Here is a 13,798-nt window from a genome sequence, read left to right as displayed (position 1 = left end):
CAGCAGAAGGCAGCAGCAAAGGGCTCTCATCCTTAATGTCAGGTTTACTGTTTATCCTCATGTCATCACCGCTCACAAGCTTCACTAAGAACTGCCTACACATATATCCAACATTTTTTTCTATCAAAAAAGTACTGCAAAGCTGACCAATCAAAACCAGAGACTGACAGAATTAAAAGAAAATATGAAATCCTTTAAATGTTTTTTTTAACTTGGCAAGAAATTCAAACTTAAAGAGAAACTCAAAGAATCACCAATGTAGTTTTTAAAAACTCCACTTTCATTTGTGCTTTTCTCACTTATAAAGATGTATCTAACATATCCAGTACCTGTTAACTTGTGTATTTAACATACATAATACTTTTAAGTTTTAATCAGAATGCCTGATATGATACCTGTGGTAAATGTGCTAGTTTCCCAACATTTCAAAAAGAGAGTATAGCTAGCCAACCTGGTCTCATGGGACTTTACAGGACTTCTATTTTCTGTTCTCTATACACTTCCCTCACCCCACCCAGCCTTCATTTCCTTTCATGCTCCTTGGGTGCCCATCCCCTTTCTCAGATGGAGTCTTTCTATTATATAGGCCAGGCTGGCCCCCAAATTCCAAATTCTGGATCTTCCAGCCTATGCCTCTTGAGTGGTGGGATTACAGGCATGTGCCACTATGCCCAGCACAAATTCTATTTTAATTGGGATAGCAAAGTGAACTGTTTTGGCATGCCCCGTATGCAACTACATCAAAGGTAACATTACCTGAGTGGATAAGCATGTGCTGTTTTAGGTTCTGAACACGGGTGAATCGAACCCCACAGGTTGGGCATTGAAAAGGTCTGTCTGGACCATTTGGACTTGGTCGTTCTGTACTGCTGGTAGAAGGAGCAATGTAGAGTTGGTAGGGATACTGAACATTTTCCAATCTAAAAAAACAAACCAAAGAAGGCAACCAGGCTCTGATTTTTTAGGTTGAATACACATCTCTGCAGCCCAATTTCTAAATAAACAAAGGAAAAACAAAGACTTTTACAAAGATTTTCACTTAGAAAAATTTGTTAAGCAATGTTACTGTCCAAAATGCCCACATCTTTAAGTAGGGATGAAAAACCCACAGAACATATCACAATCTCTTTTACCTTAGATACCCTTCAAATCTCTTGAGTTCCCTCCTTTCTGTTCATGTTTTAATTTAGGCCTGTATCATCCCCCCTCCCCTTAAATCTTGCTATAACTGTCTTCATGAGAATAAATTCTCAACCTCCACAATGTGTCCAAAACTACTCAAATATGAACTCTATCTTTCCATATCTAGCCTCATTTCTGGTCATACTCCCACTCCCCAAAATGCACTTTATGTAAAATAATTCCTTTACTGTGCCCTATGCTGTGTTTCCCACACTGAATTTTCTCTACAAGGCTACTTTCTTTGCTTAGATAGCATCTACTCATTTTATAAGATGTAGCTGACCAGTGCCTCCTCTTCCTAAAACCCTGCACTGACTCACTGAAATACATGCTTTCCTATATATAGCCCAAACTCCTTGCAGATTACTTTTGATGATCTGTTTCCCTATCTATCTTCCATCTCGTTCCTTCCCTGAAAACACAACAGAGCTCAAGAGAAAAGGCTGTTTCATCTCATATTCCCATTACTTAGCAAAGTGTTTAATAAAGAATAGACAACTTGTTACTATTTAAAATTAAGGAATAAGGACACATGCTCATTTATGCCTTTGAAATGATTTTGGTTCATAAACTTCCAGGTTTAGCTACTAGAGAATACATCTTGAATCCTTCAAGTTTTCGGCATATGCAGGTAATTAAGACTGTTCTACACTCTGTATAAAGAATACTTCATTCAGTGGAATCTATATTCAGTAGTTAGAAATAAACAATAAGTAATCATAGAAAAGCACCAGAAGGTAGAGAATTAAATCAGGAAGATCCAAAAGTGACTGGCTGCTGGTTTAAACTGATAGTCAGAGAAGGTCTCCTTGAGAACCAACATGTTAATGATCTGAAGGTCACAGTCAAAGAAGGGCCTGGAGAAATGGCTCAGTTGTTAAAGGCACTGGTTGTTCTAGAACCTGGGTTTAAGTCCCTGCAACCAGATGATGCCTCATAACCATCTGAAACCCCAATTCCAGGGTATTTAATGCCCTCTTCTGGCCTCTGCAGGTATCATGCAAAACACCCATATACATAAAATTATATAAAAAAATGAAGAGTCAAAAGAATGGAAACCAGGGGAGAAAACATTTAAGCAAAGGTTGTAAAATACAAAGGACTAAAGGTAGGAACAATAAGGGGGTTCTAAGAACTGAGGGGAGTTAGTTAAATTTGGACTTTATAAACAGCAGGGACTTTAGATTTATTTTTGTTTTTCAAGACAGGGTTTTTCTATGTAGTCCTGGCTGTCCTTGAACTCACAGTGATCCTCCTGTCTCTGCCTCTTGGGATTAAAGGTATGTGCCAACACCACCCAACAAGAATTTAGATTATAAGTGAAAACCATGACATCTTAGTTAAAAATGATGTGGTAGTACACGGGGAACAGACTTCAGAAGTGGAAGAATGCAAACGGGCTCATTTCAAGACTACTATGGTAGTCAGGAGAAATAGAGGTGACTTAAACCAACATGGCTGTAGTACAGAGGAAAAGTGAACTAAGGATTTTGAAGATAGAGTTGAAAGGACTTAAAGATTAAATATAAATACAGGGAGACTAAGTGAGAAGTGATGAAGAAAAAGGATAATGTATAGTTCTCAGAAGCTAAATGAAGACAATTCCTTCGGAATTATGGATGATATCTAGAACAAGACGAGCCAAACTGTAGCAGGAAAGGGAGCAATTGTCCTATGTAAGGTAAGGGGACTAGACAATTTTGGAAATGTGCAAAAAGAATGTAGAGCTCCAAGGACAATCTTCATGAGAAAAGGACACACTGTTAGGTACTGACCTGTCATCATCGTCTGCGTGAGCATTGGTGCTACAAGTGCTTTGCAGTGTAGGCAACCCCTCGGTAACTCCTTCATCTACTGAGCCTGTGAAAGGGTTTTCAAGACGGACAGTTGTTAATGCCTGGTGCAAATAAACCAAGATGTTAACTGCAAGCCACAAACCCAATCTCTGCCTTACCTAGTGCTCACATCCTATGAAAAAGTAGTAATATTTCAAAATTTTTCTTTTGACTAAATGTTAGTGTGCTTTAAAGCCAGTAAGATGATTTAATAAATGTAACTTTGTTTTAGTATTAAAATTCCTTCAGGTATATTTCTTTAATAGGAACCTTGGGAAAATAAGCAGAACAATTTAAATGCAAACTGAATTCCATATAAAATTAAATGATAATCATCATCTAAGAAAGCATTTGACATTTTTTAAGTGTTACTTTATTGTCACATAATTTTTACAGAAAATTTAAAGGATAGGGGTCTAGAATGAGAGATGGCTCAGTGGTAAAAAGCACTGGCTGCTTTTCTAGAAGACCTGAGTTCAATTCCCAACACTCACAATGTGGCTCACAACTGTCTCCAACTCCAGTTCTGGGCCACCAGACAACTTTTTCTGGCCTGGGGGCACCAGAGTGCATGTGGTGCACAGAGACACACGCAGACCAGACACCCACACATAAAATACTGGGAATTTAAAAAGACAAAAAGTGAACACTGAGGTGCCCTCTACACGAACCAAAACAAAGCAGTACCCACATTCTACAAGTTCTTGTTGAGCAGGACTCTTCTTTCCTCCAATAGCCCATTTTTATGGTTATTATCTGGCTCCTCCTTCCTTTAAAAGTAATCTTTTTATCAAATATATGTACCAATTATGCTACCACAGACTGTCATGGGCTTTTGTTCCACTCTTTGATATTTATGGGAAAATTTGTCAACCTACTAACCCACTAAAAACAATACAATTTAGTACCTTGGTTTATTTGCACCAAAAAAATTAAATAAAGTTTAGTGCTGATTAGTTATAAACTTCATATGTAAACTTGAATTACATATTTATATACTGTATCATTCTTAGGGCTTGCTCCTTCAGACACAGTAGACACACTCATGTTGTTATATAAATTTAGTTTAAATGTTAGAGAGTATTAATCCTGTGAGGGCAGTATGAACTATCTAATATGCACCTGTATAATTCAAATTTCCCTGCTCTACTGGATTGCAAATTATTTACTTCCCTATTGTTTTTATTGGTTGGTTATCTTAGTCATATATGCTGGGCTGGGATGAAGCTCAGTAGTAAATCAAATGCCTACCACGGACAAAGCCCTGAGTTGTGTGTCCCTTGGAACTCCTTTTCCCACACATGGTGCAAGACATAAACTACTACCTCTAACCAAAATCTTCACTACTCTTATATAATACAGAAATAGTCAACAGCTTTAAGTCCCATTTCTAGCTGCTTCAAGAACAAATTTCCTGTTATTTCATATGATTAGACCTACAGATATTACTGCCGAGTAGCATAAGCAATACTTATACAACATGCATTTGCCTGTTTTTTGGGGGAGGGGGGTTAGAGACGGGATTCTCTGTGTAATCCCCACTGTCCTGGAACTCACTCTGTAGACCAGGCTGACCTCAAACTCACAGAGATCCACCTGCCTTTGCATTCTGAGTGCTGAGATCAAAGACATGCGCCAAAACCACCTGGCACCTGTTCTTAAGTATTGACACCCTCTATTTGTGCTTAATGTTACCTGATGAAGGGCATCCTTAAAACTTTCCAGTGATTGGATGAAATTAAAAAAAAAAGCTGACCACCTGAAAACATCTTTTATTTTAAGGAAGTTTCTCATGGAGCACATGGTACAGACTTATTAAACTAAGCACTCAGAAGGCTAAGGCAAGAGCATCACTTTATCTTTTTGAGACACTTGAACCTCCTGTATCCTGGGCTTCTGTATTCCTGCCTCTGTCTCCTGAGTGCTAAGATTACAGAATAGGTCACCATGCCTGGTTTTCTGCAGCACTGGTGATTAAGCCCAGAACTTTCTGTATGCTAGGCAAGCACTTTACCAACCGAGCTATAGTCCCATCCTTCATTTTCACCATTGAGATCACTGAATGCAGCAATCTAGATTGGCAGTTACTTTTCTTGGGGCAACACCCCACAGGGTTCTGGTGTTTTACTGTTTTTTGTTTTTTTAATGATTTTTTCCCATGTGTCTAGGCTTGCTTCTTTTTATTATTCCTGTTTGATATTGAAAACTCTCCAACATTCTTTCCCTTAATACTTGTATGTTTTCCTACATCCTTCTTTCTCTAATATAGTCTCTATTTTCTGTATTTTCTCAACAAAACATTAAAATGATGTTTTTAATTCTCTATTCTTTTTGCTAAACCCAAACTGCTGCCAAAATATTCAGGGATTTTAATTTTGTTTTTAGCTAGAAAGTTTCTCTTAAATCTGCTCTTATTTTGTACATAATTCACTGTTCTCTGTAATCATTGTTCAAACATGTTAATTGACTTTTTAGTTTTGTCTACATGTTTCTGTCATCTTTTCCTTGTAGGTGTAGGTGTGTCTCTGTTGCCTTGTTCCCTTGCTCACCCTGGTTATTTGTGGCCTTGTTTTGTGTCTTTAAAAATCATTTGTAAGGGACTGATTTGCTGGGGCTAGGTTCTTGAGCAAGACTTGTGATTACTTGGCCTGTCCACATGTTGTATAACCAGGATGATTATATGTGCAAGTGATCTAGTGGGTTTTTCAGGGAAGTGTCCTTTTTTGCCTCTTTTTCTTTCATATGCATGTACACATATGGCTTTTCCTTGAATGTATTCTACGTTATATACTGGACTTAGTGAAGTTTCTCACTTGAAATGAAACTCACCAATACAGCTAGTGTAGTGCAGCTTGCTCTGGGAGGGTGGGGGTTGTCCTGTCTTTTAAGCAATTACAAGCTCTGTACTTGCCTGGCTTTATGTGGGTGCTGGGAGATCTGAACTCGGGCAAATGCTTTATCCGCTGAACTATTTCCCCAGTTCCCTCCTTCCTCTTCTAATTTGCCAACTGCCAAAGAGGACTGTTACAGTGTCCTAGAGTTTGAATGACAAGAAGCAGGTTTAGTTCTAGTAATCCGTTCTTTTAAGTGGAGCAACCTAAGACTTGCTTATACAGAAACCTAGTTTCCAGACCCTTCCTTCCTAAACACTTGTCACCTCAAGTAGAGATTCAATTACTAGTTGTATTTTTCTTAAAAATCATAAAGCCCATAGCTGGGAGGTGTGGAACATGCACTTAATCCCAGCACCCAGGAGGTGGAGGCAGGCGAATCTCGGAGTTCAAAGCCAGCTTGGTTCAAAGAGTGAGTTCCAGGACAATCAGGGCTACACAGTGAAGCCCTGTCTCGAAAACCAATAAAAACAAAACCAAAAAATGAAACCTTTCCAAAAAAACAAAACAACAACAAAAAAAACACACTTAAGCCCTTTCAGTGTGGGCTTGTCTGTGACAGGGTTCTCATATGGCTGGCCTCCAATTCCTTACGTAGCCGAAGTTGGCCTTTAACTTCTGATCCTCCTGCCTCACTCTCAAGTGCCTCCAGTACACGCATGCTGCTATCATTCCAGCTGAAAATCTACAAGTTTTGATTACACGATAGAAAGCCTCACTTATTCTTTCACAGAGAAAGGAGAAAAAAGGAGCAGCATCAAGGACACAGGAGCGTCTAGAGAGCTAGAAAAGCTTCTAGAGAAAGCTATAAAAATAACCTCTTCCAGAAAAGAAGAACAAACAGGTATGATGTCTAACTTGATGGTTCACACTGACTACTTACTCTCTCAAGGATCAAAACTCGGAAGGTTCTGTCATGGCAGACACCAGGTTTCTTGGTTCTTGCACAGAAGTTTATGTCCATGTATTCTTTCATGATCAACAGTAAGTTATTTGGAAGATTGTGACAAAAGCCTGGAGCAGATACTACAGCACAGACAGACAAAACCAGGGTTCACAAGAGGACAGTAGCTGAGACACAAGACCTGTGATGCTCAAGCAAGCTCCAGGGGTAGAATCCAGCTTTTGAGGAGTTCTGAACATCAGTGCTTCTAACTGGCTGTTCTCTTTGCTATCATAGATGGTTGGGTTTTTTGCCAATAGGCCTCTTAGGAACAACAACAAAAAATACTACCCTTTGATCTTCTGGTTCTCCCTGGAATCTATCAGGCATAGATATCATTTTTCAGTACCAACCAGTGTCTTAGCTCATCTGTGAGAAATACTGCTTCTCACTCTAAGTATCTGACACACCTGCCTGGTAGTATTTGAGTTCCACTTCACTAACCTAGAAGTCGAGAGTGTTAGAATAAAGGTACAAGGCTGCCTAGTTATTCTTGAGAGGCAAGGACACAAGGTTAGTGGTAAGGTTCACAAGCATGACCTTCCTGGTCTTGACTATGGTAACAGCTCTAAGTCAGGCCAAGACACCAGTGTGAGTACTTCATGACCAGTGAAGTCACGTACCCATGTGGAATATAATCAGGGTTCTCTTCCATTTTGGCTAGGTCCTCATCTTCAACACTGTAGGAAAGCTGGGCCAGAAGGTCATGTATGAAAATGTATTCCATCTTGCAGTTCTCATAAGGTACAAAAGGTTGCAGTGTTCAATGTTTATGAGGTTGCCTGGCTAAACACTGCAGATATTCACCATGGTGGCAAATGGAGCATTTAGGATCACAGAACTTAGGAGAAGATGTAGCCCAAAATAAGCAGTATTTTGCATCAGGGAATTTGACAAAGGTCTTAAATGAAAATAACTGGCTCTAATGATCTGCAAGCCATTTTGGGTTGGGGAACTTCTAGTAACTTTCATTTGGTATCTCTTTTATAACCTTTTTAGGTTATTAAAACACTTTTGAGGTGACATTTTAAATTCTAGAATTTGTTGCTTGTAATAACAGTGGATTCAAATAATCTAGTTTAACCAGGTAATGAAATATACCAATTCTTTACTGTCTGCAAATGAGCTATGTTGCATAATGAACAAATCTTAATTCTATTTCCTTAGGAGCAAACAAGCTTTTAGAGGAATGTATGAATACGCATGTACTCACACTCTTAAAGACAGGGTCTCTCTATATATGCCTGGTTGTCCAGAAACTCTTTATATAGACCAAAGAGATCCACCTGTACCTGCCTCCTGAGTGCTGGGACTAAATGTGAGTACCACTACACCCAGCTGGCCATATTTTAATGAAAGTTTATATATTCTAGTTTTAACCATTTATGCAATATACTATATGTACAAAAATATTTAGCATATATGGCATTTCCTTCAGATATAAACTTAGAATCTAGTATTTCGGCTTTTCTCTTCAGACTATTTGAACTTGTTTGCCATTACTAGGAAACAAGCACATGTTCCACTTGACTTTTTTGTTTGTTTGTTTTAAGCCCAGACATGGTGGTGTACACCATCAATCCTAGTACTCAGGAGATAAAGGCAGGCCAATTTCTGAGTTTGAGGCTAGACTGGACTACAGAGTCAGTTACAGGACCAGCTAGAACTACACCAAGAAACGCTGTCTTGAAAAAACAACAACAAAAAAGCCTAACTGTATCCCTCAAGTTCACATTTTTTCTTGACTTAAATAAAGAATACATTTTTTTGCTTGTTTCTTGATTGAAAGCAACATTATGCTACACCCTACTACACAGATTATTAGACACTCGTGTAAATAGACAGGGATGTAAGCACTTATGCCTGTCTTCAATTGTACCTCCAACCTACCCTACTGATTCTATACATGCCTTCTCCTTTCCCTGCTTCCTTACTATTAAATGACTATGCTTGTCCTCCATGTCTACCTAATTAAATTTATTTCTGGGTCTTCTGACATTTTTAAGAACCCAGATTTAGGGTAGAAAAAAACAGATAATGCAGCACTTTGTTAAAGAACTGCTCATTTTCATTCCATCCTTTCTTTTATTCCTTAATGAAAAGGAATATGAACAAAATATGAACAAAAGTATATTTCATTTGCCAACAAGCACATACAAGTAATTATATGAACTGGAATCTGAATTAGATGACTTAACAGCAAACTGCAAAAGTTAATGACTAATAATGTTTCTTACATTATTAAAATTTAATTTTAATGGAGTTTTTGGGTTGGATATCTAACATGCAGTGGTAGAGTCAAATCTACAAAAGGCCCTGGGCTCCATTCTACTCATAGGTATTGAAGACAACTGAGAATTCTGGACAGACCTCTCCTTCTTGAAACTACAGTCAAGTTGATTTGTGGACACAACTGGCTTGATATGTAAGAGATGGCTTATAAAATCAAACTACCCTTTCAATAATAGGAAATGGTATACAATATGGCTTCTGTTGCCTCAGAACTCAGATATACCAGACCAAAGAAAGGGTGTACAACTCCTTTCCTTTTAACACATAAAGTGAAGGACAGCAAGCACTACAGTGGCATAGCCCTGCAGAGATCTTTCATCTGGTCTGTGTGTTCCCAGGAGGACAGGCCAGATGCCTCCGGACTGCCTTAGGGAGAGAGTACGACTTGGTTCTCCACACAGTTGACAGCCTATCTGACTGCCTTTCCACCTGCTCCCATTTGGACCTTCCTGTTCTGGCTCTGTCTTTTCACCTTGCCATGAACTCACTTCTACGTTTCTGCTTTCCAGCCTCTAGGTCATGGCAGCAGCTTCTTCCCTGTGGTGGCTGTTTTTGGCATCTTTCTTTACCAGTGCACTCTTCTTGCCCCCCCCATCTCAAGATTTATTTATTATATATACAGCGTTCTGCTTGCAGGTATGCCAACAGGCCAGAAGAGGGACCAGATCTCATTATGGATGGTTGTGAGCCATCATGTGGTTGCTGGGAACTGAAATCAGGGCCTCTGGAAGAGCAGCCAGTGCTCTTAACCACTGAGTCATCTCTCCAGCCCCCTCTTCTTGCATTCCTATCAATCTATTTCTGAAACCTCTTGAATTCTGTTGTAGCCTATTATAATCATTCTGTAAATGACATAGATACATTTACAAAGATACATTTATTATGTGCTGCATGATATGAGAGGTAATAGTAATGATTAAAACTGGAATAAAAGAACATGTATGCTGGGAGGTGGTGGCACATGCCTTTAATCCCAGAACTGGGGAACAGAGGAAGGCAGAAGGATCTCTGTGATTTCTGAGAACAGCCAGGACTGTTACACAGAGGAACCTTGTCTCAAAAAACCAACCAACCACAATCACCAAAAACATGTAATCATCATATCAGTTACTAAAGGCAGATGAGGTTATCTGGCAAATTGCTGCCATTGAAACTGCTACATCTTGTGACATTATTACTACTCAATAAACTCGGGCTCCAGTATATACTTGTTTTTAGTATGGTGTATTAAGGACAAGACGGATGAATATCTAGTGGATGAGAGTATTTTCACATGCAAAGTCCTACACTCATTGCCTAGTGTCAAATGAGAAAAGGAAAAAGAGAGAGAGGGAAGGGAAGGACAAAAGCAGCCTTAACATTCAGGACCAGACCAAACCCTCTCCGGAGCAGGTCTAGTGCCCTCAGTTATGCCACAGCATTCTTCTGTTAGACATAAATAACCTCACAGGGCTCTGCGACCCTTACTAAAGGTAAGGAAGGGTGGAAAATATACTTTTGTTTAAGTGCAGACAAAACAAGAGGACTCTGCAGTCACAACATCCATATCCTTCTCCTTAGCCAGTAGGCTATCGACACTGTGAGCTCATTTTAATCTGCACTTCTAGAAGATATTTACGAAGGTTCAGTCATAAATTATGCTCACACTCTGGTATCTATAGTAGTGAGCAAATTCCCTAAAATCACCTAACACAGGCTTAAATCCTCTGCTAATTCCTCCAAGCACCATCTTACCAAAAAACCAAAAACAAGCAAACAAAACCCCACAAAAGCCTTGTGGTGTGATCACCCTTGCAAAGGAGCAGTGAAATCAACTGTACTTGGACTCTGGAGATAGGACTCTGACAGCAATGGCAGTCTAGGAGATTCTCTAGTTGCCATGCATTAAAGCTCTTTCATTAACACTGAAGATCGGAAATCTTTTTTGAGATGCAAACTGTCCTTGCCTGCTGGTAAATTCATGAGCCAAGTTCAAATATTTCAGTAACTGCTCTTTGCTGCTGGGTTTATTTTGTTTCTTCTTCACTGTCTTTTTGTTTTGTTTTTTGAGACAGGGTTTCTCTGTGTAACAGCTCTGACTGTCCTGGAACTAGCTCTTGTAGACCAGGGTCTCAAATTCAGAGATCCTCCTGCTTCTACCTCTGCCTCCTGAGTGCTGGGACTAAAGGTCTGTGACACGACTATTCAAATTATTTTACTTCTTATAAATAAGGTCTTTTAGGAGTATTTTGACTATTTAACCAGATACAAATTGTTCTTTGGTGAAACTGTTTTATAATCTTCTAAAAGACATTTAAGTGAATCGGCAGCCTTTTACAATAGGGAATTGTACTTTGAATCTTAGGATTTACTCTTACAGGTCGGTATGATGTGTACTTCAAAGATCTGTATGCTTCCTCAAACTCAACTGCAAACAGGTAAGGAAGGAGCTGCTTTCAATAACACTAAGAACGCTTCCGAATCTCACAAAGTAGAGTTATGGTTCTCTAGAAAAGATGACTGAGCAAACTTGTCCTTGAGTATCAGGGCAAGGCAGGGCAAGTATACCTCAGTCACTTTATTTTAATGGCAGAATTCTAGAGTTCAGAATTCTTTTGCTAGCTCAGTGAACTGCAGCTTATATAAAGTCATTTGTATCTGTCCTTGGTGAACACAGGCAACTGATTACTTTAAAATAAATAATGGAGCCTTTACATCTAAGATTATTTGATTTTTCTTGAAATGTTCTACAAATTGATGGCCTGTGTTTAAACAAAATATTTTTAATTACCTGTGTGTGCATGGAGTGTACATGTGAATACAGTAACTGCAGGGGCCAGAAGAGGACACTGATCTCCTGGAGCGGGAGAAGATGGGCAGTTGTGAACTCCTGCCGGGTACTGGGAACTGAATCAATCCCTTTAGCAGAGTAGGTAGCACTCTTAACCCGGAGCCACCTCTCCAGGTCCAGCTGTATCTTTCTGGATAAAATACATCTCAGCAGCATTTTTCCACCTTTAGATTTGCTGTAATTATTGCTTTCACTTATCCTATGTTCAAGATGTTAGATTTAACCTCTTACTGGGCAACTAGTGAAAATGGGAACTTAAAATATAGGCAAAATTTCACTTGAATAAAATCCATAGATAGCCAAATTTTTACTACTTTACAATTTCAGAATGATGTAGTTTTCAAATTTATCAGTCAGTGGAATGATAAGCTACCACTTTGCTATCTTCTTTAATGAATCAGTAAGTTAAACTGCTTACAGTAATTAATGCTCTTCTGAAATACAGAAGATAAAGTACCACGACTAGAACACTTATTGATTGCCCACAGTATCCTAGGAATATACTTTTCTGTTCTTTACACCTTTGTTTTAATGCAGAAATCTGTAGATGTAAAGATAGGTTAAAGTAATTAGTGTACTTGATATGAAGGCAGAAAAAAATCCATTCAGAGCATGTGATAATATGATATCTAGGTCAGATATCTATGTTCATGTTATGGAATCCATGATACAAGTAGAAACTCTGCCTATATAACTTAAAGGTTTTGTCTACTCATATTAATTTCTCTATATAGCCATGTTTAGTAAGGTTATAAATGCAAAATATGAACCTAGTAGATATACCTGGAGTAATGAATGAGTATTTCACTTGTAGTTACCAAGATATTTAAATATTTGGATTTCTAAATTTTCAGATAGTTAAACAGTAATTACTGTTTAGAAGGTACTAGGACAGTTTAAGACTAAAGACTCAAAATGGCTATGATCATTTTATCAATGTAATATATTCAAATTCTTCAAAAAATGTCTTGACTCAAATTCGGGTGTATAAAACTGTCTCTCAAAAGTTGATGTCTTACCTTGGCTACTAAAAATAAGACTTTATTTGTAATTGGGGCCTTTGTGGGAATAATCAAGTTAGGATGTGGCTACATAAGATCAAATGAAGTCCAGTAAAAGATCAGAGACTCAGTGACAGGTATGGTCAGACAAGGAAAGTCATGTTATAATAAAAGCGATATGAATGATAAAACTGTACTGGAATGAAAATGATGGCTGGAAACTGTCAGGACTTGAAGAAGCAAGAAAGAGTTTCTCCTAGGGAACCTTTAAGGGAACCCTTATTTTAGAATTTTATCCTTCTGAACTGTGAGAAAATAAATTTTACTGTTGTGAAATTACCAAGCTTGTGGTACTTTGTCACAGCAGCCCTGGAAACTCAGTGTGTCAAAACACAAGAAATTAACAAAGTTAATATGTTCCTGTTTTTTTTAACCTGTTAAAAATATTATTATTATTTTAATCACTTCCCAACCTAACATAGGAAGTGGTCAAGGGTTTTTGCTCTCCCATAGTTTCTTAAAGTCCAAATTTGTAATGTATTATCAATGCCAACTTCTGATTTCTTTGTGGTCCAACATTGCCTGGTCATATCCAAGCAAAATTCACACGCAACTCATCTTGCTGATTATTATTAAAACTAAGACTCCAACTTTCTCCTACCAATGTTCATACTGCAGTTAGTGTACCTACATGACAAATTCTATCCGTTTTATTTTATTTTGGTTTTTACCAGACAGGGTTTCTCTGTATTGTTTTGGAGGCTGTCGGACCAGCCTGGCCTCGAACTCACAGAGATCCGCCTGCCTCTGCTTCCCGAGTGCTG

At 38.5% G+C, this 13,798-nt stretch overlaps 1 protein-coding gene across 4 annotated transcripts in view; it reads right to left on the bottom strand.

The window, feature by feature from the left end:
• The window catches only part of Zbtb44 (zinc finger and BTB domain containing 44), a 55,981-nt gene that overhangs the window by 10,628 nt on the left and 31,555 nt on the right, over positions 1–13,798 (bottom strand). For 2 of the 4 annotated variants that reach the window (XM_013123926.3, XM_005084450.4), the window contains exons 3-4: positions 2,958–3,042; positions 757–920 (exon numbers count right to left, since the gene is read on the bottom strand). In XM_013123926.3, coding sequence (XP_012979380.1) covers positions 757–920; positions 2,958–3,042 — 249 coding nt within the window. The remainder of the gene's footprint in view (positions 1–756; positions 921–2,957; positions 3,043–13,798) is intronic. The other 2 variants (XM_013123928.3, XM_013123927.3) reach the window with 2 other exon arrangements.

The sequence above is a fragment of the Mesocricetus auratus genome, unplaced genomic scaffold (assembly GCF_017639785.1).
Source record: "Mesocricetus auratus isolate SY011 unplaced genomic scaffold, BCM_Maur_2.0 Super-Scaffold_100022, whole genome shotgun sequence".
Lineage (NCBI taxonomy): Eukaryota > Metazoa > Chordata > Mammalia > Rodentia > Cricetidae > Mesocricetus > Mesocricetus auratus.
Note: the sequence above shows the minus strand (reverse complement) of the source record. Positions and strands in the feature narration are given on the sequence as shown.